Source organism: Nematostella vectensis, chromosome 13, assembly GCF_932526225.1.
Source record: "Nematostella vectensis chromosome 13, jaNemVect1.1, whole genome shotgun sequence".
Lineage (NCBI taxonomy): Eukaryota > Metazoa > Cnidaria > Anthozoa > Actiniaria > Edwardsiidae > Nematostella > Nematostella vectensis.
Genome location: NC_064046.1, coordinates 12,016,024 through 12,041,534, shown reverse-complemented (window position 1 = coordinate 12,041,534; position 25,511 = coordinate 12,016,024). Strand labels below are relative to the sequence as shown.

Below are 25,511 nucleotides of genomic sequence, written 5' to 3'. Positions count from 1 at the left end.
CTTGGGAGCATTAATTAATTAAGCAATATGAAAGAGCTAAAATCCACATTTTTTAATTTTTCTCCCTGTTCATGGACAAGTGGCTGTCATCGTCTAGTGTTTAACTTGATTGTTAATCGTTTGGCAGCATTTAATATATTCAGATGGTCTATACTGGCTCTTATAACCTAGGTTTAGCAACCACATTCATCATAACCTAGTGGCTTCTCGGTACGCGGCGATAGCACCTCTCTGTTCACACTTATACGGGTGAGTAAAGGGAATTTCCAATTAGACTCGGGTCTCTCAGTACATCTAAATTCACTAGAAATAGTCATTGTATACTTTAAGTTGTATCTATGTTCATAAGCCATGTTCTAATCTTTGAAATCTGCAAATCATGATTTTGACGAAGATACGATATCAGAATAAAAATATAGGTAAAATAGCTTTGGAAATAAAAAAACAAGATAGTGCACAAAAGGATTTCTTCTGTCATATTGTGATTTTTTTCATTCTTTTTAATTATTTGTTATCGAGCCTTTAAGGAAGGAAATTAAATGTAGTCTTTGAAGGGTTTTGGAAACTAGAAGATGAATGAACGTTTATGTACCATCCAATGTAAATATGCCATTTAATTTTATTTGCCAAGTTTGTTATAACTACTGCCAAAGTCCCAGCTAGTTCATAAAGCCTGTCTCCCTGAAAATTGGCATATTTCTTTTATAAGACATTACAACCAATAAATGTCAGCTAAATAAAAAAATACGTCAAGGCACAGGTAGTTTTGCTGGCATTACCTCTAGAATATGATGTCGTCTCTGAAACGTAAAAGGCGTTAGACAAAAATTAACAAGTCCTATATCCCACTAAAATCTCGTATTGGTGGAACGTTTCCTTGATTTTATCGTTTTTTTTTATACGAACCCAACAATACCAATTATACAAGATATATGTTATCATGATGAGCCGATGAATAGACGGGCGTTTTTTTATATTTTTTAAAAAAGATCGAATGCTAATCATTTCCAGCATAATGTTGGTGGTTAGCTTACATATTCAGCTATGTAGACCATATTCAGCTATGTAGACCATATTCAGCTATGTAGACCATATTCAGCTATGTAGACCATATTCAGCTTTGTAGACCAAGGTATTATGACACAAGTTTGACGTTCATAGATCATAAACTCACAATCTTTCAATTTATGCTGTAAGCATTGCATGCAAGAAGATTAGAAAAAGATATGAATTTAGAGTAAGATCCATTAAACTTAGAACAAAGAATAGGGCTTCTTCAAAGTGACAAAAAGAAAAAAAGATCTCTAAGGTAATGTAATTAAATGTCTTCCATTGTACGCAAGGGGTAAAAAGCCACGCTGTAATTATTGAAGCTCAAACAAACAATTATTTCCGTTCTACTCCGATATATAGACAGGCTTTTAAGTAGAGCACCACAAAGCAGGAATAATTACGAATTATGCCATTTCTATGTCGTCCGAATGAGCATTGATCACTTTCCAGAAAAATATTTCTTTCCCCAGGGGTATAGTTTACTTCCACCAAAAATTAATTAACCAAACAGCATGTAAGGTAAATGTTTGACAGAATATCTCTAAGCAAAACAGTACTTCCAAAACAACAGAAATTTTTGTTTCTTTTTTTCTCCTTTTTTTTTAGAAATTGCTCACATTATACTCCAGCAGGTGCTGGAACAAACATATTGCGCCAGTATGTCTATACGCACTATTTAGATGTTACCGGGATCGCTAAGCAATCAATCATGAGCTGCGTATAGATGGGTTTCTTTCGCTAAATTTGGCGCCTTGTTTAACACTTTTGTACATTAGCAGAACTCCTGTCTATACGGTAAAATGCATGTAAGAGCCTAACCCTTAAAAATATCGCAAAGTAAGAGGATGTGGGACGGAGACAGACATGTAATATGCTTCGTTCGCGTGATCAGAATTATCCGGGTTTTGCGTTCGTGTTTTATTCAGTTGACAGAAAAAGTCAAAGTCCATGAACAAGAACAAGATCCAGTAACCTGGTGAATGATCAAATAATTTTGAAAGGGTGTGGTTTAGTTAATGAAAAGTAAGCCGTGTATTGTCTATCCCTAATGACAAGCATTATTTTGCATAAAAGGATGGATTTGATTAACCTACGGAGCTGCACCTGATCAGCCACTGACGAGCTCAATTTTAAAGGTTCCGAGATCTAGTTTATATCATAATACAAAACTGGCATAATGCAATTAGATATTAACAGATTCGTGATGATAATGACTGTCTAGTACATGTTATTATTATTGGCTTTGTGGCCTTGAGGCTTGTTTGACAACAAATCGAACAAAAAGCTCTAGTCCAAAGACACTGATTTAGCCGTTAAATGTTGGCCGTGGCCAAAGGGACCAATATTTAAGAAATTTTGACATACTGAGTGGAAAAGATGAATGATGCTGCACTTGCTATCCGCATTTTCGAAGCTCCGGAAAGGGTCCAGAGATTCTGGAGTGTAAATAGCGCGCGTTTCGGTCGCACGCTCGCTGTTTTCGAATTTCTGAAAAAAGGACGAACTTTTTCGGGCCCGAAAAACTCGGCAATCTCGAGATTCACCCAGTCTCGTACCAAGACGACGCGCGATGCATTTTGGGGAGTTTGAAGAAGCGCACGGTGCATGACGGTCAGGATGCGGTTTCAGAGGTCGGAATTCGCTATTTTTTTCCCGTCATCGCTTCAGGATTCCTGTGGATGTCCGCGCAACAACAAATAACGACTGGGAACTAGTCTGAGATTCACTGCGAACAGGCGGGGGGGGGGGGGGGGGGGGGGGTGCCTCTTCTCCCGGGGCAGCCCCCTTAAAAATATTGCACTATATCAAGAGAGCATAAGATAAGCGAGGGACACTTTGGTATTACCCGCGCGCCATGTCGATTCCAAATCTGGCTATTTTTAGTAAACACCACCCCACCACTGCGCGTGAGGATTTGCTCCTTTTATTTTGTCCTACACCCCCGCGGGTTGCGTGTTGTTGTTTTGCCAACTTGATAGGAATGAAACGAGATCATGAAAAATAACTCGGAAAAAGAAAACAAGTCTAACTTAAGTAAGCAAGATTGGCAAATATACTCACAGAAAGCTAAATCCCTGAATAGTTTGACTGTTTTGTTTGTCTGAGCGGCGAAAACACCGACGGGCGATAAAATGGCTGTGATGCCGCGGTTGACTCAAATCCCGACTCCAGCTTGTAACTATTAAAATAGTTTTAGAAATGTATAGAAACAACATCTTTTCAACATATTTTCTCACTATTAGAAAAGCTCAGATACTTCAGCTTGCTGTCTTTGATCATTACAAACATTATGCATTCCCTAGCTACAAGGATAGTTTTATGAAATGTATTTTCTTGGATTACTTCTCAATTCACCGGAATATTCACAAAAATCAATATCATATCTAATGTCTAACTTACAGATTTCGTTTGACAATTAGGAAGATAATAAATGTTGAAAAACCACGAAGAAGCAGCAAGTTAGAGCGGAAGCGGTGTTTGAAGCACGAGGTTTTCCGCTCTTGATTTGAATGAAGTCTTATTTTTTTAAACGTTTTCGAATACTTCCTGTATCCTTGATGCTAGAATAAATTTTTCGATGGTTTTGTGCAAATAGGGTGTTTCTTTTTCGGTTTCAGTCACAAAAAACGCGGCAAACAACAAGATGTAAATGCCAAAGCGCGGGGGTAGGGTGAGTAAAAATCCTCACGCGCAGTGGTGGGGTGGTGGTTATTAATAAGAGCCGGATTCGGAATCGACATGGCGGGTAATACCAAAGTGTCCCTCTCTTATCTTATGCTCTCTTGACTAAACCGCGCACACCCCCCCCCCCCCCCCCCCCCCCGGCCAATCCTGGCTACACGCTGTTTATTGTGCTTGCTTTTCATTGGCTTATTGATAATCACAATCGTCAACGACAGGTGACGAAGAGAGAAAGAAAAACAAAAATAAATAATACCTAAATACCTCGACTGTGAAAACAGTTGAAACCATTATCTAACCGGTGGTATCTAAACGTCACATGAGTCATTCTTTTATTTCATTATCGCCCAGCATATAGCATCTGGTTTTGTAACAAAATAAACCAAAATATTCACAATTTGTTTTCTCAATAAACACACAAAACAGTAATCCTATGATATATTACAAGACGGAAAAAGTCTGTTTGTAAGGTTCCCACTTTATTTCTCTACTAGAAGAAATATTGTCAGAGCAGAGAATCTTCAAGGCAGAAAAAGTCACTTTTCCTACAAAGTAAACCAGTTTTGACTGTCAACAAAACGTTTTGGGCTCGACAAGTTTTACAATATTCATCGCAAATGTAACAAAAATGTTAGCAATTTAATCAAGAATGGATTTCTGTTATCTCAAGTACTATCATATTGATTCATGTCTCCAAGTTTGTTTAATAAACCCGTTCAAAGAAGGCGCATTTAATGAAATGTCTGCGCTGATAAGATACAACTTTCAGGAGCGATAAAGCAACCTCTTAATCCCAAATCCCTTCATTTCACATCGACCTTGTGCTAGCGAATCTTCAACTCTGTCTAGAAGCGTTCCTTGCTTGGAAAAAACATCCGTAAGTATAGTGCTCTATGGGTCGTTGTTTACATTTTTGTTGGTGATTAGGAAGATAGTTTGCCGTAGGAATTCGATACAGACAGCCTTTAGGATACAATTGTCAGTATATTTATGCTTCGTCTAATATTGTTTTCTTAAGTGCATGTATTGTTGTTTTGTCAAAACAATTCGCTTTGGTAAAACTTGGCATGGAGGTGAATATAGGTTTGTTCAAGAGAGCATAAAATCTTATGCTCTCTTGGTTTGTTATAGATATGTTATGCCAATGGTAAACTCCGTTAGAGCATTGGAAATGACGCAAAATGAATTGTGTGCAATAAATTTGTAGATTTGATATTTTCCTGGCCCACGCAGACAACCACACTTAGGATGTAAGTAGAGATTTGTCGGGGAGAAAGGAGTTTGGAGTTGTTAAAGGATGTGTTCACTATGAGAGATGTCGAAGATGGGATCATAAGCTGCTTCCCCGCCATATACAGACCAAAAGTCGTGAACCAATATCAACCGCGAATTAGGGGATTATTTCTTTTTGGCGTATCAAGGTTATAAGATAGTATGTGTTTATGATGTCGGGATTAAAATAATGACAACACGCCTCCTTTAAATAACACAGATTTGCAACATCACGCATATTGCGCGATGCCATCAAGCGATAAGAATAGGGGGTGAGAAAGGGAGATCGGGATGGGGGGGGGGGGGGGTGCGTAGGCATTTGACGATCCTTCACTAGGAAATAACGACTTTTTAGCGTCAGATGCCGCGCCCCTCTCACCGCCCTTAGCTACAGGTCTCGAGGAGAAGAACCAGCGAATAGTCTTTGACACGACGAGCAGCAACAAAATAATACTGCCGGAAATTTTGTCGGAAATTTTTGCCTTTGAATTGCAAGACACCCTAATAAAAATGGTAACAATGATCATGATATTTGTGTGTTCATCCCAATTCTAAAGGAAAATAAATAAAAAGTAGGTCGATTGTTAAAGGAAAAAGGAAGGGGAGATAAAATGGGATGTATATAAAGAAAGAATGGGGGAGAGGAGGTGAGAATACATTAAATGGAAAGGATAATAAAAATAGTGAAAGAGAAAAGGGAAACGAGAAGAAAGGGAGATGCTATGGAGAGAAGAATCTTTCCCCTCCCCCTCCCCCTTCTCTTTCTCTTTGTGCTCTCCCTATTTTTCGCCCGGCCATATTCCTCGCTCGCGCTTTATTCCTGTTGAATCTCACAGAAACGCTAGCTACGCAGGCTATTTGCGTACGGAATCTAAGTGTTTTTTTTTTTTTAACCGATTCGCAAAGTGTTTCATAGGTTTTTGTATTTAAATCGAAAAGAGGAATAATCATACCATTCAGAAGGCTAAAAACCAGGGCTAGAATCGATAATGAAAAACATACATTATAACTACGATAGGTCACACAGTTTTAACACATTGACCCCTCAACCGGCCTGTACCGGCTTTGGGAAGTACCCACAACCCAAAAAATTCATAAATGCAAAATAAACACAACAAGATGAAGATACTCAGGCATCAGTCTAAGGGATAAATGGTCTTGCAGATATGCATCCAACCAAGGTGTTGGCATCTACTCTTAACCCAAATAATAGCACAGGTTCTTTGACACAAATCTCAAATCGAACAAGGAGAGAAAAGCAGAATCACCCCTCTCAATAAAACGCTCAAAATACCACACAAGGGAGAGAGATCAGCAAACACTGCTCAAGACACAAATAGATACCTTTATTCTGATCCTCCAGGTACATTTCCATGGCCTCAAAACAAAATGTCCACTCCTTGAAGGATTGTACAACCACGAAGATGTCTTTACGTATTGCAAAGCATTCTGGGAGATCCAGGAGAAAATTCACGAGGGGAGGGCCAGTCAACACTCCTCTCCCCAAAGTCAAACAAGAAAAAATCATCATGAATCCACCTTTGTTTGCAAATATCCATAAGCAAAGCACTCAATTATGCCCCAAAAGACTTTATGATGTCCTGAGACACTCTCCTAATATGCTCATAGCTGTATTTTTGATGAAAAATACAAGCAACCATCAACTTGTGCTCGCTTCAGCACTATGACGAGGGATTAAAAGTGGGGACCGCAAAGCACTGTTGGAAAGCTTGGATACCGCTGACTAGGTGCAGTTGTGTTTGACTTTGACGGGCTGTATAAAACTCAGAATAGGGGGGGGGGGGGGTATCTGTTTTCAGTCTGTTTTGTGTAAATTCAGCTCAAAAAAAGGCGTCTGTCAAGATAAAGACAGCTACAATCTGAGATGTAGATGCTTTTACTAAATGAATAATACTGTGAACAAAAAGGTTTATTTTAGGATAATTTCATTTCCCTACATGATTGAAGATGGGTAAAAAAATGATAAATGAAGGTCATGGATTTCTAGCAGATTATCCTGGCATGGTGGTGTAGACGGGATGCCCATCACGAATCACGAAGTTATTTTTCAGGCTTTCACGAATTACGAATTTAAAAAAGAAGCTTTCACGAATCATGGTTTTAACTTTTGCTCTGCTCCTGATTATATGATTTAATTAATATGCATAGATCAACGCTGCGATTGATCAACTCCTCAGTTAAACTAAGACACAATGACGTCAATGTTTACTTCTACATATAAATGTATGAATCGTGACGAGAAAAAACCGTTACAATCGATGGAGTGATTGTACTACAGCTCCTGCCAAGTTGGACACTGTTTTGCAGTCGCTCTCGTTACATGAAAGTTTTGTGTTTTAAGTATTTTCGGCGTCTACGGTCACCTTTCACGACATTCGAAATCACGAGTCGCTAAAGTAAAAATACCCTAATCACGGAACACGATAGAGTACTCGATCACGATTCACGAATTTATTTTTAGGCCTTTCACGAATCGAGAATTTAATTCAGAGCCAATCACGAATCCAGAAAATACTCTTCAACACCCTGGGACTACACAAAAACCACTATAATATTTAAACTCTATTGAAATAAAAAAAAAACTAAAATACAAAACTATAAATAGGCACAGGGGTTATCATTGTAATAATGAAAATTCTGGAATCAAATCAATATCAATTAATTTTATCGTAGATCTCAAAGGTTCACGTAGAAGATATGGGACTCGGCTCGAATGCGCTAAGAAGCGATATCCGGAAGCCTCGTCCTGATACATGACGTCACTGTATATCAAAATATGACGTGTTAGCGTTGTTGGTCTTTTAGCATCACGTCTGCCCAAGCTCACACTGTTTCGGATTCATTGATTTTTCAAGAGACCTGCGGGATATTGGCGCATCTGTTTAGTAAAAGGCGTTTATGACCTTCTTATCTAGAAAGTGAAAGCGCACGCTGCCGCATCACTTCCTACTTAAACCGACTTTGACCATTAGGTTTAGCCGGCGTAAGTAAGATAACACCACGTTAAAGCTGCTCATGTGTGGTTTATCTGGCTTATTCATTTCCAGGTGTATTTTCTTGCAGGAATTTGGTAGTTATTACCCTCTCACTTTGTCTGGGCCTGACATCTCACCGGCAGACGTGGTTTTCCAGGCGGGAGATTAGTGTGTTTTGGAATAACTGGACTTATGACCTTAACTATCTGGACCTCACAAACACTTAAACAAGAGGTAAGTGCTAAGAATACCATAATAATAATGAGTGTGTAAAGAGTCTAAAATAACAGTAAGTATTGTCAGTGTGGCATAAGAAGGGTTTTGCCTGAGCTTTGCCATCTCAAATACAGGCATACAATATTTTGTTATGTCCCCTTGTAGTGGGTTGTCCGAAAGCGAAAGGTCTCTCATCAAAGTGATTTTTATAAGGAAATATCTGCATGAAAATTTAAAAAAAAAAAGAAAAGAAAACAAAAAGATTGGCTTGTCATAAGCGGAAGGCGGCTAATAAATCTGACAGTGCTGAGGGAAATGTCGCTTTATTGCCAAGATTAGAGATAGTCTTTTGTGGCAAATCCTGAAGCGGTACAGATATTAGACTGACATATTTTTTTAACATGCTTATTTGTTTTTCCGGTTTTTCTTAGCACGAGGTTTTGCTTTGTAGACAACAGGCTCAATTTCCAGCCGTAAAAGGCAACCGACACTTCTTGTAAGAGATGTATACACGACGGCGGAGAGCTCTTTTAAGTTTTTATCGTGATGTATGACTCTGAGATTTCGGTAAATTGCCTTTGCGGCGAGAACCACTGGCGCGGAAAATGTTTATAAAAAAATATCTCAATGAATTAAAAAAAAATGATAAGACAAGATTAGATTGGTTAAGGTGGCTTTTAGAGATCTTGTAATTAATTGTGACTGCATTTTGGATATGTATTTTTAACAGCATATTTGCAATTTCCTCCTTGAGCCTATATGGTCATATGGTTAAGCCATCTAACCAATTATTGACTCAGTGTCGTATTTCATCCTTTTAAAAAGCCATGATTCCCAATTAATAAACCAAACAGCTAAAGTGGATCACGCAACACTTATCTCTCAACAAATATATAGAACCACCCTTCTGCTTCGGCCATATTCATGGCTCCTTTCCCATCACACTGGCGCGCGAATGAAGACGCAGGTTTTGCGCGCTGCGCACTCAATCATAGCCTAGTGGTGAGTACAATCCCGCAAGCATCCCGCATATGTGGGCCATATCCCGAAATAATCCCGCTGAGATAACCGTGCCAGTTCGAATATCAATGATATAAAAGAAGGGGTTATCTGATGGTGAAAGTACGCAATGTATTGTGAGGAGTAAATTAAGCTTATCCTAAGCGTTTTGTTCGAGTTAAGGTTTTTTGAAAGAGCGATACTTTCCTACACATACTCGAAAGCGCGTGCTCAGGCCAGTAAACTTGCGCCAATTTGAGGGGCCGTCCACACTAACACTGATTCAAAAGTATCCGGATTCATTTCGCCGAAAACCCATTATTTGATTCGCGTCCACACTATAGTTTTCGCAGCGTGTTCGCCTGGATCCAGCCGTCCACTCTAACACGGATTCAAACGTTTGAAAGGTACGAGGTAAAGTCATTTTTACGATATGCGCGTGCTCAAAGCAGCAGACGCGCCTGCGACCGTTTCATTTTGATACAGATTCGACCGTCCATACTACGGGCCAAAGTATACGGATTCATTTTGATTCACTTTTGACAGCGTTTTCAAAAGTATCCGGATTCTCTGGGTCCAGCGCGCGTGTTAGTGTGGACGGAAGGCCTAAATATCAAAAAGTATACGGATTCAAACGAATCCGTGTTAGTGTGACGGCCCCTAAAACGTGCTTTCATGCAATGCATATTCTGCTGAATACAAATGCTCACCGTCGTAAAAGAGCGCTCATTTGCAGCGTAGAAGTCTATTACGAGGTAAAAACGGATGCATAGAAGACTAAATGAGTTTGAGAGTTAGGGGATTATTCTCGGAGACCCAGCGGTCTTTTGGGGCGCTCTTTGAAAGTCTTTTTACCGCAAAAGTGTTGGATCCTCGAGCGTTTTTGGAGATCAAGCCATATAGCGGTGCCATGAATGTTTGTTTTAGAGGGAAAGAGGGCTGAATTTAGGAATGCCAAAAAAGAAATTAGAGCAAAAGGGAATTGAACAAATATATACTTTTTGCACCATCAACAACAACAAAAAAAAAACTATGAAACAATATTGGCGGACAGAGAAACCAGAAAACAAGCAGAGAGAACAAGAAATCGTGATGATCGCTTGCTTGCTAAGAATCATAATTAACAGGTTAGTTAGAAAACATGGGTCAATAAGTAACCTCACCCCCACTCCTCCCCTCCCCCGTCGCACGCATGGACCTCTCTTTGTTGAATGTTGCGATAAATTTGAGAAACACGAATAGGTATTAAGAAATCCGACCTCATTCTAGTCTTTTTTGTCTTTTAAAACAATGTGTATATGCTTTATCTATATTATAATGTTTGTAATAAATTTACCCTTCATCAGGATGAACATGGGCTTCCTGTGGTTTTAATAATCTTTCCTTAGTTGGCTACACGTGAAAACATCACGTAAAACGCGAGTGCGTATTTTTCTCCATCAACATTTGCTTTGTCGTCGCGTAGTCTAGGCATTGAGGTTCATTTCTATCATTAAACTAACAGGTAGGGTTACAAGATATTAAATTCATGGAATATAAATCATGCCAAAAAGTATTTTCGCCCATCAGTTATCGCCATATTAGATAGCAGTAGATGACTAAGCTTTTGAATAAGTTATGTCACTTGGTGGACTTGATAGAATAGGATCTGGGGGTTTTCAGGTTAAGGCCGCATTGTCACCAGTTTACTTCCGGAGGAAACCTCAAACATTAAAAAACAAAAGAATCTATTAGAATCCGAGATATTTAACAGGCCATCCGCCCTAAATTATCAATCACATCCTCAAAGAAACTTCCAATGGACACACTGCTTTCAATATTTTGAAATATCATTCGCGTTTTCCGTTAAAAATCATCGGAGATTTTTACGTAATCGACCGGAAGTAAACTGGTGTCCTTACTCACAGCCACACCCCCCCTGCTAACTTTATGACCTCACAACAAATTAAGATAGTGGGGTGATATGTAATCTTTATATATCATTTTCTCATTTTATTCTTTTTAACCCAAACTATAGCTGGTCAAGTTTTTTTACGAGTGAGGTATGAATATTTATTTTTCGTATTACTTCCTAAGGCATTCATTCAAGCTTTGAGTTTCAAGAACTTTTAAATATTTCAAGAGCGCTCGTTATTTTAGTCCTTAGACGTGTGAATGAGTGACGTCATACATACATGTTATTTACCAGCTGGGAGGTCCGTATCGTGAAATACCGTGATGGAAATTTTCTGCTATCTGAGCCTCGGCATGTTCTAAGCATGTTCTTAAAATTTGGTGAAATCTCAGGCCGGACGTTCTTATAAAAAGGTTGTTCTTATAAAAAAAGGGTAATATATCTTTATTGGACCCGTTTGTCGATATCTCTTTCGGCTTCTTATTTTTTCCCCAGATTCGTTGACTTTGATACAGAGTATAATACATAGATCCAGTTCTTGGCAATTTATGAAAAATTGATGAGCTTGTATCTTTTAATTTTAGTTCAATGAAGCTCGCTTAAGTCCCCGACACCCCACTGTTTTCGAATAAAGACCATTTTCTTGCTTTCAATAGAAGATTTGACTAAAAGAACAACGCCAAGTAATCCTTGAGATAAATTAGTTTGAACAACCCGAATCGAACGGACAAAAGTAGTTTTCTCTTATCGCATCAAATTTAGATCTCCACCCACGGCCTAACTCTGAGCTTAAGCACTGTGCCAATACGAATATCACGTCAAAACAATTCATCCCTTCGAAGTAAACCGCCCGCCTTAAGCCTTTTTATGAATCGCCTCAAAAATTACTCTGCTTGAATTAAAAGTAACTGCGCGTCAAGAGGCTTTTCAGATAACACTTTTTACGGGGATTGGGTCGGGGGTTTATTTCCTCTACATAATTTAACCTCGCTTAGACAGGTGCGTTAGTCCCTATGTGAGAATCCAATTTAGAAGCAAATCTATTCGGTAGCAGTTGCCTGAGCAGTATTCACTCAATCAGATAACCGCGTCTACAAGCGCCGTGTTTCTGTACGAAGTGTCAAAGTCTTTCCCTTCGAGAAAAATCGCAGCGGTCTTGTTCGCGTATTGTCGTCGCCTGAACGTAAACTTTGTCACTCATGGAGTTAGCGGACACGAAGCAACTAGATGGTTTTGTTAGCTAATGGGAGCAATATTTACTGTCCTTAGACCGGAGAGGTAAGAATAAAGACAGCTTCATTTATGTAATTAGGGTATGAACTGAGTATTTTAGAGTTAATTTGAACTTTTTTCGAATTTACTAGGAATTCAAGGTCTTAATTTTATTTTAGCTTAGTCTTTTTTTATAGGGAATTACTTTATTTTAATCAAATCTATTTATGATTCGTCTTTTGGTATTAAATTGATTTTCTTTTCTCAAGTTATTTGTTCCCTCAAGATTTGGAAAAAATCAATTTTCACTCTGCTTCGGGAACGGTGCTTGGGGATACTAAAATTTTTATTACGAATGAATGTGAAAAGATCAGAGTCTTGATTTTTATATCAAATTCAGTTTTCTTTTTTGCGACCGGGTATTTCAAACGTATTCTCACGAATAGAGCCTCTCTCCAACTCGAATTCCGATAAGATCTGTTTGTAGAATTAAAACTTTTTACATAAAAACGTCAGACATCTTACAATTACTTGAGGCAAAAAAGCAATCAAGTACGCTTAAGTTTTGCAAATCCTTAAAATGACTTACTGAATAAACAAAAAACCTTCGTTGGCAAGAGCATAACAAAAGACGCTAATCAACCTAACTTTTATTATCCTTTTTATTAACTAGAACCTTTTCCATTTAAAGAGAGTGTCAAATGCGACTTTAACTACAATTTTTTGGTGGGAAACTATTATTTAAAGTTTAATCTTAACGGTTGTATACTTCCTTGTTTAGCGTGTCTTCAGTTTTTTAAAGCTGCAAATCTACTATATGGTTTTCGATTAAAAGGGTGTTAAATATAGGTGTTCTTTCTATGTTAGCTGTCAGTTTTCTAACCGTATAACACAAAATAATTATCACGACTAGTCCCCCTGCAGAAACAGCAAATTTTAACAAATGCAAATGAAACTTTAACAAAGCATAGAAGTGGGTTTTAACGAAAGATCCAGACTCTAGATTCATAAGCAATAGATTTTAAATGTATTAAATATGTTTGTACTCGAAATTAAAACTGTGAGTATTTAAGATTCAAGGATTCGACTATTATGATGTTAATGCGTGTGCTCTAAACGAAAGCCCTAGTCAGAGTTTAGGAGAATATCACGGATCGGAAAGCGGGGATACAAAAGAGACGTGAGTGGAAATTGAACTTCCTCTTAATCGACTTTTCAGTCATTTTGTTCGCGCCTGATGGTCGAAGCGCGGGAAATTACTTAAAAATTCCCGCCATTAAAAATCCAAATGAATGCAAAATTTAATTTTAGGATTCGGGCGCACTCGGAACACAACCGTATTATTTTTTTAAATTTTTGAACATAAGTAAAACAGATATGTAAAATCATATACTAGAATACGTTAGAAGGCTGTAAGCTGTAATTCATAGTATTGACATTCACCATAAAAACACGATTTTCCACAGTTTTCCTTGTGAAACTTACATGACATCAACATGATCAACTTTTTTTTATTATTGAGACACTTTTTTTGCGTGGAAAGGGCTATTTTTTTTTGCAAAATAATGAAAATTAATTTCCAAATAAACACAACGCTTGACAATTGACGGTACCACAACGTTCATTTGGCACGAGTACAAAGTTAGTTATAGTGAAATGCAATTGTTTTGGCCGCGCGACAAGATAGCCAGAAGCGACGGCGAAACCGCGTATTACACGCGAAAATAACTGAATGAATCTTTACATGCATCCTTATTCCGCGAAACTGGTCAGTGAAATTAAATACCTTTCTAGCCTGTTTTAGTAGGAAAATAAGTAAGGCGATCTTTTTCAATTTTTTAAAATTAAAACACCGTGCCTGAGTCGCATCGCTTTTGGTTCGGATGAAGTTCGACCATAGAACGGTTACACACAACGTATGGCCAAAATCCTCATAAATCATATTTCGTGCGCAATAAACGGCGTTCAAACGTCGCATTAAATCTGTCGAACTTAATAGAGAGCGACTCTTGCACGCCGTTTTATCTAGGCCTTAGAAATGACGGAACACCCATGCGCAGTAAAGGGTATCCTTTTAACAACTAACTATCTAAATCAAAACAAAAATTTCTCTTGCTGTATCAACTGCCTGTATTATTTTTCTAAAATTGTTTATACTTCTCATTTACTTGTTTCTACTCATGATTATTTACAAGATTTTCATGTAAAGCTTTAGAGTTATTTTCCTTTACCGTACTAATGGTTTAAGTTTTTTTCTACTATACCGTGAAATTATATTGCCATGTTTACCATATTAGCCCATATTGATAAAAATAGTGGCTGAGATACTAAAGCGCCACTTCATTATTTTTTTTCTGATAGCTCAATCAGCCAAGAAGTTTTGGAAAAAATTCTACGCTTCCCGCTGATTTATTTGCGGAAGGCTTTCACACAATTGGTAAAATTGAATTAGCAGAAGTCATTTGGTCGGCCTCGAGCATATTTCTGTTGAAAATGTCAATAAATTGGTTTCAAAGAGAGAAATTTTGAATAAAACAATAAATTGTCGGTCTTTGAAAAGGATGATCCGTTCCAATTGTGCAGTATACCGTCGTTTTTTAAAAATTTAGCGGAAATTACGAGCCCGCCGACCAAGCAAGCCTCCATGATAATACACATAATTTATAAAAACAGAAAACTAAGCTTTCTTGACAAAGAGAGGGCGCTACACATCATTGAATCAAGTCAAACTGTAAGCAAAGATAAAACGGACCATTATTGACTGCCAGTTTCTGGTGTTACACTTATAAACTTTCGTTATAAATCACAACTCTTTGTACAAATTGATTATTGTGGTGGCAAAAGCAGGGAAAACGGCCTGATTTGTACTGTAAGTATTTCAATATCGTATCATCATGGAATGGCTATGTAAGGAGCATGAGTTCATACAATTAACATTGCATGATTAAAGCAAGGGCATACAACGAGCATCCCTTTCCGAAACACGCTAAAATGGCATATTTCGTTGGTTGAATATGTTCTGATGCCGCTAATATAAATTTTAAAAGTTGCTGGAAAAAGAATTATGTGTTCCTTTTTTACCAGACAGTAGTGGTCAGGCATTTTAGCACATGAATAATTGCACGTATAACCGGTCGGGGTTTTTTTTCCCCAGCAGCCGAGGGATCTAACATCTTCCCAGCCAGCAAGAAATGGGTTGCGGAACAGATATTTTGCGGGACAGATCCGTTTTGTGCCCTTGATTATGCAATTGTTATTTATCCGTTTAAAGGCAACGGAATATTTAACGGAATATTTGATTTTAATATTTTATCACTTCTCGTCCTATATATAGTAATCTTGGAAGTATATTGAGTTATTCTTTCTGTATCACTCCAGAATGAAATCATTTTTGTAGAGAAAAATGTGATTTATTGTTTTTTTTTCAACGAATATTACGCATATTACGAATGTTCAAATGCACACAAAAAGCTGTATACTCGAAGCTGTACTTGCAACAATTCTCGTACCCCGTAAGGGACCAATTCTAGTCACGGAAAGAACAAGAAAAGAATGAAAATGCTGGGCCAAATCTAATACTTCAATAGCTTTTATCAGACAACATAGATGCCCAACGGGGTCCCATGCAGGACGTACCCCCAAATAAACAAATTAGAAATAAAATGAATATAAAAACTAATTGTGGTGGCAGTCACAGATCCGTGCGATGGACCATGTACAGGGTAAGTCTGCGTTGAATACATTGGCAAGTAGGGCCTGATACTGATTCCTTAGGAAATATTAAGCGCGAGTAGGCTAGAGGACTTATTGAGCTGTATGAGTTAAATGTAAAATATGAACTATATTATCTCCAACTTTCTAGACAAACAGCTATGGTCAGCCCCCTCCTTTAGAAAACGTGGTCGCTCACAAATAAACATCGAACTCTTACAGGTGCGTTTTTGACGACTTCGTTTGCTACCTTGAGATAAGAGATGTTAAAAAAATAATCGTCACTAGAGAAACCGCCCACACTTTGTATAGCTTTAAAATTGGCAAAAGTCTGACTGTTCCTTAAAAAATAAATTATAATCATTACAAGAAAGTCAATCAATTATGGGGAAAATAAAACATCACACACTTGGGTGTCATGGCTCCCTGTCTCCCAGGTCAAATATCTTACTTTCGAATCCATTGCATTGCGACCCGCGTTTTCAAAACACGATTTGTTTTGGTTTTCTGTTCATTCTGAGCCAATCAGAGTCTCGCTTTGTGCACTTCCCTGGCTATCCTCGGACGAAAACCAGACAGTGTCGCGACAGAAAGCCAGGCAACTGCACTAGGCGAGAGATGGCAAGAACCTGATTGGCTTAGAATAATTTGACTGGCGGAACAGAAAATCCCAAAAGACAAAAAAAAAAATCGCTGTTTTGAAAATGTGGCGTCGCAATACAACAGATTCGACAGTAACGTTTGAATGCAACAATCGAGAGTGAAACATCCCCAACATTGCATGGTGGCTAGGGGGTGTTATTTTTGCCACTCACTGATGTTATTGTCGGGGATGAACGCTTGGTATCCGGAAAGGCAAAAAAAAAGTAAATAATGAGGTATGTTTACAGTCATCTACGGCGAAGGCGTCGTTAAAGCCAGCCAAACAATCAAAATAAGCAGGCAACAACAACAAAAACAGCAGCGTTGCTTTTGTACCGTTCGTCTCTCGTTAGATCGCGTGACAAAATCTCGCGTTAGATCGCGTGACAACGGTCGTGTAACCTTAGCCATTGTATATATAACGTTTCCTGATAAAAAAATATCATAAACTGAAGAAACAGAAATTGAGAAAAAAAATTTTTCCTTCACAAAAATACAATAATAGCATTTCCTCTTCTTGTGGCTATAAACAAATCCCAAGACATCTCCGATATTAACAGGGATTGCTATGCACATGGTAATGAAAAGTCATCAGTCTTACACATATTATCCGGCCTACACACAGCTTCCCTCCCACGCGAGCATGACAGACCTTCTTAGAATATAACCAAAAGTGATTCAGGATGTTTCGAAGAGGGGTACCTTAACCCAAATAGAGGGGCAAATCATATGCATGGCGGGAGAAAAACATTAGCTCCTATATACATCTCTTAAATTTTAGCCCGAAGAGAGTGAGGGAGTTTTGGCTATCAACCAAGACAAACGTTTATTAAGAGATAACTGGAGAAGAAATGTGTATCATCCAAGTGTTGTTGATACATTGTAGGGAGCAATAAACTTTCCTTTATTTTTATTTTCTCATTAAATTTTTTTTAGTATTTGAACTTTAAATAGAAGGACGCAGCCTTGCCAAAGTTATGAAATGCCAAACTCTTTCAAATCACCGATGATTATAAAAAGGTTATAATTGTTTCAGTAACAACAGAGAGATTAGCCTGTTTATCGTAGACTTGACTTATGACTTCTGGTGTATCTTGAGACGATCTCAATAGCGAGTCTAAAACAACCGATGGCTATCAAGCGAAGACTCTCTCACTTACCAAATCATAAGGCCTTCTGTACAGGACCCGAAATGATCCCAGGACCCGAAACGATCCCAGGACCCGAAATGATCCCCAAAAGTACCCCAACTGATCCCGGGACCCGAAACGATACCGAGGAGTCCCCGAAATCAACCCCACGGAAATGCGGTAATGGACAAAGGGAAAGCAGAAGAAGCACTTCCAATTCTTAAAGCATAATTTAGGGTTGACAGCCAATCTATTTCTTAATAACATGACTTAAAAAACTTAAATTCCAATACAATACTTCTATTTATTACATTGCCCCGGCGGTAAACCCATAAACAGAGTCCAAAACAAATACACAACTTTTAATTGCTACTGAAAGGAGTACAACATAAACATAGCACAGCCAAAGCACAGCCTTGCTCAGAACAACCAAACTTTTGACCTTCGAAACATTTGCAGTTCCAACACATGACTCTGACACTATAAATCTCGTTTCCGGTAAACATCACCCTAAAAATCTATATTCATTTGACAACCAAACGTGTTTTTCACCACGAAATCCATGTTCACACGAGCGAATATTTACCGACAGCCGGTTTGGCCGAGAAGATGGAATTACAAAAGCACACTGAGTAATGCACTCGAACAACCCTTTTACTACCGTTGCAAAATATTAAGAGATGTGGCTTTTGTTGAAAGCAATATGTGAGTTTTGAATTTCCTTATGTAGTAGTGCGTACACCACTGCATGATTTCTCTTTATCTCTCTTTATGATAGGTCTTTCATTCACCGAACACAAACAAACATTTTCCTACGGGAAAGCAGAGGCATGTCTAATCTTTGGAGACATTCGTTTATGGCTTGTTATGTATGAATTATTTATTCACGCCTGGTTCTTCAAATTACCATCACGGGAATTTTTATTTGACCCCAATTGTTGACTCAACCAAGCTGTCGAAAGCTGTATTTCCCGCGCAGTCGTATATAAAAATCTTAATACTATGGTTTTAGTTAATTCAAATTTCTGGATAGTGACAAAAATGACGCTTAAATGTTTCATATGTTTTTAAAACTGAAAGCCAATCCTTCCACATTCCTTTTGTTTGTCCATTACTGCAATTCCTTGGGGTTCATTTCGGGGACTCTTGGGGATCGTTTCGGGTCCCGGGATCAGTTGGGGGACTCTTGGGGATCGTTTCGGGTCCTGGGATCGTTTCGGGTCCTGGGATCATTTCGGGTCCTGTACACTTCTCTCCCCCCACCCCCGTTTTACATTTCTGCTCAAATCCAAGATGGCGGCCACCACGGGGAAATGCTTAGGATAGATTCGATAACGGAGCCATCGAGACAGTGAGGGTTTAGAGAGTAGTGGTGTTACTTGTTTGGAGGGTGCCTAGTACACATAGAAACCACTACTGTCTGAATGATTGATAAGGTGTTAATTGCAGGCTTAATGCGAGCAGTCAAAAAAATATCAGCTTATCTGAATCGCCTACTCTTCGGCACCGAGATGAGGGCCAACTGTCAATAAAAACAGCCAAAAGTTTAACGCGTTTCATCGAGTTATTCCTCTAAATTCCTTATTTTGCTACGTTTTGAATTGGAAAAGGAGGAACCTTGACGTCCGGGATGTATGGATTCTCCCGGAGTGCTTGCAGGTTGGTAGAAAACTCGACTGTAGGAGGTTCTAAGAATATAGTAGCTTTTACCGTTATCTTTTTTACTCTTTATCGATAGCATATATTTTTAGATTCTCTTGCTCGATTGCCTAGTGTTAAAGAAAAAGCATTTCAGAGGCTGTTCCAAACGGATTATTGGTAAGCTTTCGGGCGTTTTTTTCACAGTATTATTTCAAGTGATAAACGTAATATTTTTGTTATTTTGTCCTTGATTTTGATTAGTTTAAGCTTCGAGGCTTCCTTAAATGATGAGAAGTCTTAGAGTAAAATAAAAAGTACACCATATCGCGAAATGGTTACAAAATGGTTACATTTGGTTACTCATCCAGCTTTGCCAAATTATGCATGTGACATGACACCAACAGTGTTTAGCGCACTTATCTCGCCGGAATGGCCTCTCAGACGCGCTCATTTCCCATAGATACTACATACTTATTCGCAAAAAGCAATTGGCCTCGTAATTAATAACTTATGGCTCGTTTCAAAGTACAGTACAATTTCCATACTATTGCTATAGGAAATCTCTTAAGTTGCCCAACAACCTTTCGTTCCAGGTGGGGGCAATTCTACATCAGGCTTACATCAGGCTACTAATAATAGGCATTTGTGTCACCGCTTGGCTCCAATTTCCTTGTTTTATCCACGAGTCAGACGAGTTTTAAAACCTGCAATAGATTTTCATTGATTTTCAAGTGACAAAGCAAGATACACCTTGCGTCTTAACTGTTAAAAATTTTCTTCAGGCTATAGACATCTATCATCAGTGTGAGCAGGTTATCTCGTGTGGTATAGACAGCGTTTTTTTGTTTGCTGCATTACGTAATTTGCGCGAGAATTCTCGTTCTATGGGCGTAAATGAGGAAACAAAGAAGTCCTCTTCTGTTGCGGAAACGTCGTGTGTACCTTTGCACCAAGGTTATTTGCCATGTTGCTTTCTCACCATGACTTCTCAATAGTTCATCTATCATTAGGTCTCCTTAAGAGAGTTCGTTCAGCATAAGTAAGATAATGTCGTCAGAAAGGATATGTGGCATATGCTTTGGTAAGAAGTCATCGAGAGTGCAATTTGAGCATATCGTGTAAGTAATTATGGATTATCTCAGGGAATTATGGCTAAACCTCTAATGGATTTGATTCTTTCTGTTTCCTAATTAACGTTCGTATTTACGCAAAAAAATCTATTTTTCGATTTCTCGTTAGCTTGTTCTAATTTTATATTTCACAATTATGAACTCTTTATCGGCAGGTTTCATATTTGCCAAATTTAAACGCTTATATTATGGCCTTTCCCTTTGTATTTGGCATCTTCTTGACTTATATTTACATTTAAAATCTATTTCTGTGTTATCTTTACATCGTTACATGGTTACATCAAACTCTCTCCTTTTCGTAAAGTGGGGATTATTAGAAATCATTTAAGCAAACTAAAATGTTCTATTTGGTTTTTAGTACGGATAACAGCCTTCACAATTTTTAATTATGACTCGATAAAGGTTGTTTTAGACCACAACGAACCAATTCCTTGGCGGGCTTCCGACTCCCGGGGGTGAAGATGTATGCTCACTCACGAAAGCAATTGTTCATGGTGATTTCCTTTGTAGATTTGGGGCTCCTGTGGCTTGGGGGGAATTTTTTCACCACAATTTGGTTGTCTTGCCGCTGACCGATTTTGTCTCGCTAGGACTTCTTCCCTAAACTTCTAGATACACGTTATAAGAGCGCAAAACGAAATGAAACATGAAAATAAATAGCGATAGCAGGCCTCGAATTATTGGGGGGGGGGGGGGGGGGGGGGCACGATACAGAATAGCCTGAGGCTAGATACAGAAACATTACCAAAACATTTGCGGAGCACCGCCACGCCATTGGGGGGAGGGGTCGTGCCCCCAGTACCCCACCCCCTGCTATGGCCACGAAATACAATCGCTAATTAATGCAAAGAATTAATTAGATTTTCAAGGATAAAATGTTATCATAAATTAAACATTCGTGGGGGAAAACTCGAGAAGAATGGATTTGTGACAAGAATAGAAAAACTCGAACGCAACATCGCACTTACTAAAGATAAGATATAATATTTGGAAAAGAGAAAAATATCATCAGCGCGAGTTGCCCAGTCTATAGGCATAGATAAACATCATATATATATTTATATACACTCATTTTTTTATAAGAACGTTTGCATTTTAGGACATATAAGACTAAATAAGCAATATTTTGCTGCTATCTCAGCCTCGGCTTGTTCTTAGCATGTTCCTAAAATTTGGGGAAATTTTTAGCCTGGACGTTCTTACAAAAAAGGTTCTTTGACTCGGTTTTGACTCGGTTTTGACTCGGTTTTGACTCGGTTTTGACTCGGTTTTGACTCGGTTTTGACTGTCTCTTGAGTTTTGTTTAGGCTTAGGTTTACTGGAGTCTATTTCGATTTTGTGATAGCGCTGCTTCAAAAGTGTTCTTCGTATTTATTTTTTGGTAAAGTGTTTACTTTTCAAGGTTATACATGTACATCTAACGTTACTGTTCCTTGTATTCAAAGCGCTTTGTCGTTTTTAAAACAGCAACTAATATCTCGAGACAAAACATTTGGGAAAGACACAGGATATACGCAAGCACGAAGAACAGCTATGAGCAAATGAATTAGCCGTAAGATATACAAATTTTATCGAAAGACGTGCATCTGTGCACGTCGTATGCTTTTATTTATCTTATCCTAAAAGTATTCTACTAATTCAGCATTTCGCACAAAAAGAAATGAATCAAAACCGGATGTTAAAAGTGTAAGGAGATAGTAAACCGTGATTTAATATGCAAATGCTTGTGTTAACCCAGAGAAAAGAAAATCCAGATTAGGAAACGACTTGATTCTATAATTCCAGTAAGAAAAAGTATAGGAAAAGCTACTTAAGCTATCACAGGATCCATCTATGTCCAATGGCGCCAGGTAATATAACCAGCGGTTTGCGGCGAACAACTTGACACTTTGCACGCAACCCGCGTGAACCAGTTTTAACTGCAAAAAGTTCTGGGTTTATGAATGTTGCCCTTTTTTTACGGGTGAGTGCTTTGTTTGCCTCAATCACCATAATGTGCTGAACCACACAGTTATCAAAACATCCGAACTATGTTATCATCATAAAGTTGAAAACTCGCCCGCTAATAATTTTCCTTTGCTTCACCCCAGTTTTTTCGTTTGTTTGCTGACCAATTACAATCCGTTACGTGAAAGAGTGTTAACGAACCTAACACAAGGGGTGTTTATGAATTCACCAGTACACAAAAGCCTGCAGCATTTTTTATCATCACCATTAAACCTCAATCAGCTTAACCTCGAGTCTACCCTGTCTTGACCAATCAGAACGCTTTATTGATACGGGTTTGTAGAGCGATAATAAAGCCCAACATCAATACAATATACAGCTTTCAATGTTCGCCTGAACTCTCTTGGGATTTCCAGAGCAATGATAAGTCCAACAATGAGTTCAGACACAATTAACTCGAAGCAAACAGCTTGGTTTGTCGGTGTTAAGATTGGAAAGAAGATATCTGTATGTGAACTTTAACTAGATCAACAGAGCGATGAGAGGTATAGTTATCAATTAGGGATTATTATCAAACTTCGTGTGAAGCCATTGAGTTTTTTTTAGCAGCAAATCGAACAATTTATCGTCACTGGTAATTTATTTTCACCTTGTAATCTCCATTGTTGCACAATAGCTTGCACTGCGAGTAAGGATGGTATGTCCAAGCTCCACCAACATTCATTATGCTTTATCTTACAGGTGAAGCATCCCGTTTATAATACAGACACAAGGCTGTGAGAGGATCCAAACCCTGAAGTCCCAAGATGATTCCAGTTGGGAATAACACGAATATTACCATGCCGGCGGGAGCTAAAAACTCTGTCGGTTCCACCATCGCCTCCGCTTGTTTCATCGTCATTGTGATGCTATTGACCATCATGGGGAATCTGCTGGTGTGTTATAGTGTGTTTTACTATCGCCGATTGAGAAGTCCAACAAATTACCTTGTCGTGTCATTAGCAGTGAGCGACCTTCTGGTAGGGACCCTCTCTTTACCATTCCGACTAGCGCAACTTCTTAACGAAGAGAACTGGCCAAGCCATTTGGGTCGCGAAGGATGTCAGTTTTGGATCTGGGTTGATATGCTTTGCAGTGGTGCCTCTATGGTAAACCTGGCGGGAATCTCGTTTGATCGACTGCTGGCGATCAAGCAGCCGTTACGTTACCGCGAGAAGATGACCAGCAAACGCGCGCTAATACTTATTCTTGTAGTGTGGATTTACGCTGCTTCATGCGCGTTTTTATCCTTTGTTGAATGGGAAGGGGAGAGCACCATTGCAGCTTACCCTCAGTGTGGTATACGTGCAAGGGTTTACATCACGTTGATGGCGCTTGCAGCGTTTTTTTGTCCGCTTTTGATCGTAATTATATGCTACGGGATGGTCCTCCAAGTCGCGATACGCCACGCTCTTCAGGTCCAGAAAGAAAAGGAGCAAATTGCCTTAAACGTCTCCCCGGAGCCGAACAGTAATAATCACGAGGAGAGCGGTGAAACATCGCTTGCTAGCCCACCGGTTATACGTCTTAAAACATCTCGCTCAAGCAGCCACAGAAAAGATATCAACTTTGCCAATGGACATGCCAAGCATCGAAATCCTGCATCGTCTACGTTTCACATCATGAAGCAAATAAAAGCGACCAAGACGTTAGCTGTGGTCGTCGGAGTGTTTATTCTCTGCTGGTTCCCTTTTTTTGTTATTTTTGTGACTTTCCAGTACTGTGATACAGAGTGTTTTGGAGAGGAGAGAATACCACCAGCTGTGAAGAGAGTTTTGCTGATCATCTTCGTGTATGTTCTGCCAGTCAGTAACTCCGCCGCGAATCCAATCATTTACTCTTGTTTTAACCAGGAATTCAGAGTAGCATTCCTTAAGATTTTCTACAAAATGGTAGGAAAAAGATATCGCCAAAAATACGACTATTATTCAACCCCAACTGCGTATAGCTAGGGTTCAAAGAACTTTTTTTTATTTGCCGTGCATTCGTTGCAAGATAAAGTGTTGACTCAGGTAGCTTATTGCAATGCACATTCTATAGATACGGTACGTAGTACGGTTTACCGACTAACTCTGGTTTACTTACGCTGAAACTAAGGGAAACAAGAATGTGGATGTACCACTTTTCGATGACAATGGCATTTGACCAAGTGCCTCTAAATCAAAGCAAATATCACAGCTTACAAGTTCCTATTATAGGAATTATCAGAAAGAGACGATTAGAGAGCCAATTTAACGCACTTATGATAAGCCTAACATTCAAAGCATTATGTATTAAGTGTGTGATTTCGCTATTAGGCTGGTGTTCTGGATAATGCAGTATTTCCACAAATAAATCGATCTGCTTATTGCGTATTTAATATGTGGTTTTATAATTCTGGATAAGCCCTTCCTGTATTTCCGCGCGAATCTGGCTTCTAGGGGACTTGGCCTTGATTAGGAAAATCTTTGCCCATTTTGATCAATATTTAGTTTTAGTCAAATTCCCTATATAATTTTGCCTTGTGATATATAATAAGCATATTGTCATACCACCTTTATGGTTACGCATTCTTTGTTTGATTTTAAACACCTGGACACATTTTCTTTCTTTTCAATTTTGCGGTCAAAATAATCGATTTTCAGTACTTTGCTCTTTCTTTTATTGCTCTCACGGGAGCTCCAGAAATACCTTTTTTTAGAAAATGAAAAAAAAAATTTTTTTTTCAAGTATCTTCCATAGTAACAACTACAAGCTGGATGAGTATCGTCTATGTATTGAGAAAGTTTTCTAATTGAATGAATAATTCATTCTTCGAGAGCTAAACTGTGGTAAAAACCGCTCTTGCGTATACCTCGCCATAATTCTATAGTAGAAATCAATAACATGGATCAAAACTTGTTTTGTGGCATTCGGCGAAATAATGACACTTATCAACGAGTAAAGAAGAGTTTTACAACAGCATCGC

General features: G+C 38.6%; 1 protein-coding gene across 11 annotated transcripts; it reads left to right on the top strand.

Moving 5' to 3' along the window:
- Positions 1-230: 230 nt before the first annotated feature.
- On the top strand, positions 231-24,918 carry LOC5519517 (tyramine receptor 1). Of its 11 annotated transcripts, none has more exons than XM_032364363.2 (3): positions 231-249; positions 8,092-8,237; positions 23,267-24,918. In XM_032364363.2, the coding sequence occupies exon 3, from the start codon at positions 23,332-23,334 to the stop codon at positions 24,514-24,516; it is 1,185 nt and encodes a 394-aa protein (XP_032220254.1). In that variant the 5' UTR covers positions 231-249; positions 8,092-8,237; positions 23,267-23,331; the 3' UTR covers positions 24,517-24,918. The 11 variants fall into 11 exon arrangements, with proteins under 11 accessions (XP_032220254.1, XP_032220253.1, XP_032220252.1 ...); XM_032364362.2 differs by lacking the exon at positions 231-249 and adding an exon at positions 4,592-4,612; XM_032364361.2 differs by lacking the exon at positions 231-249 and adding an exon at positions 7,856-8,011.
- The last annotated feature ends 593 nt before the right edge of the window (positions 24,919-25,511 follow it).

Excerpts from the sequence above, each read along its gene's own strand:
- LOC5519517 (XM_032364363.2), top strand. The coding sequence starts at position 23,332 with ATGATTCCAGTTGGGAATAACACGAATATTACCATGCCGGCGGGAGCT.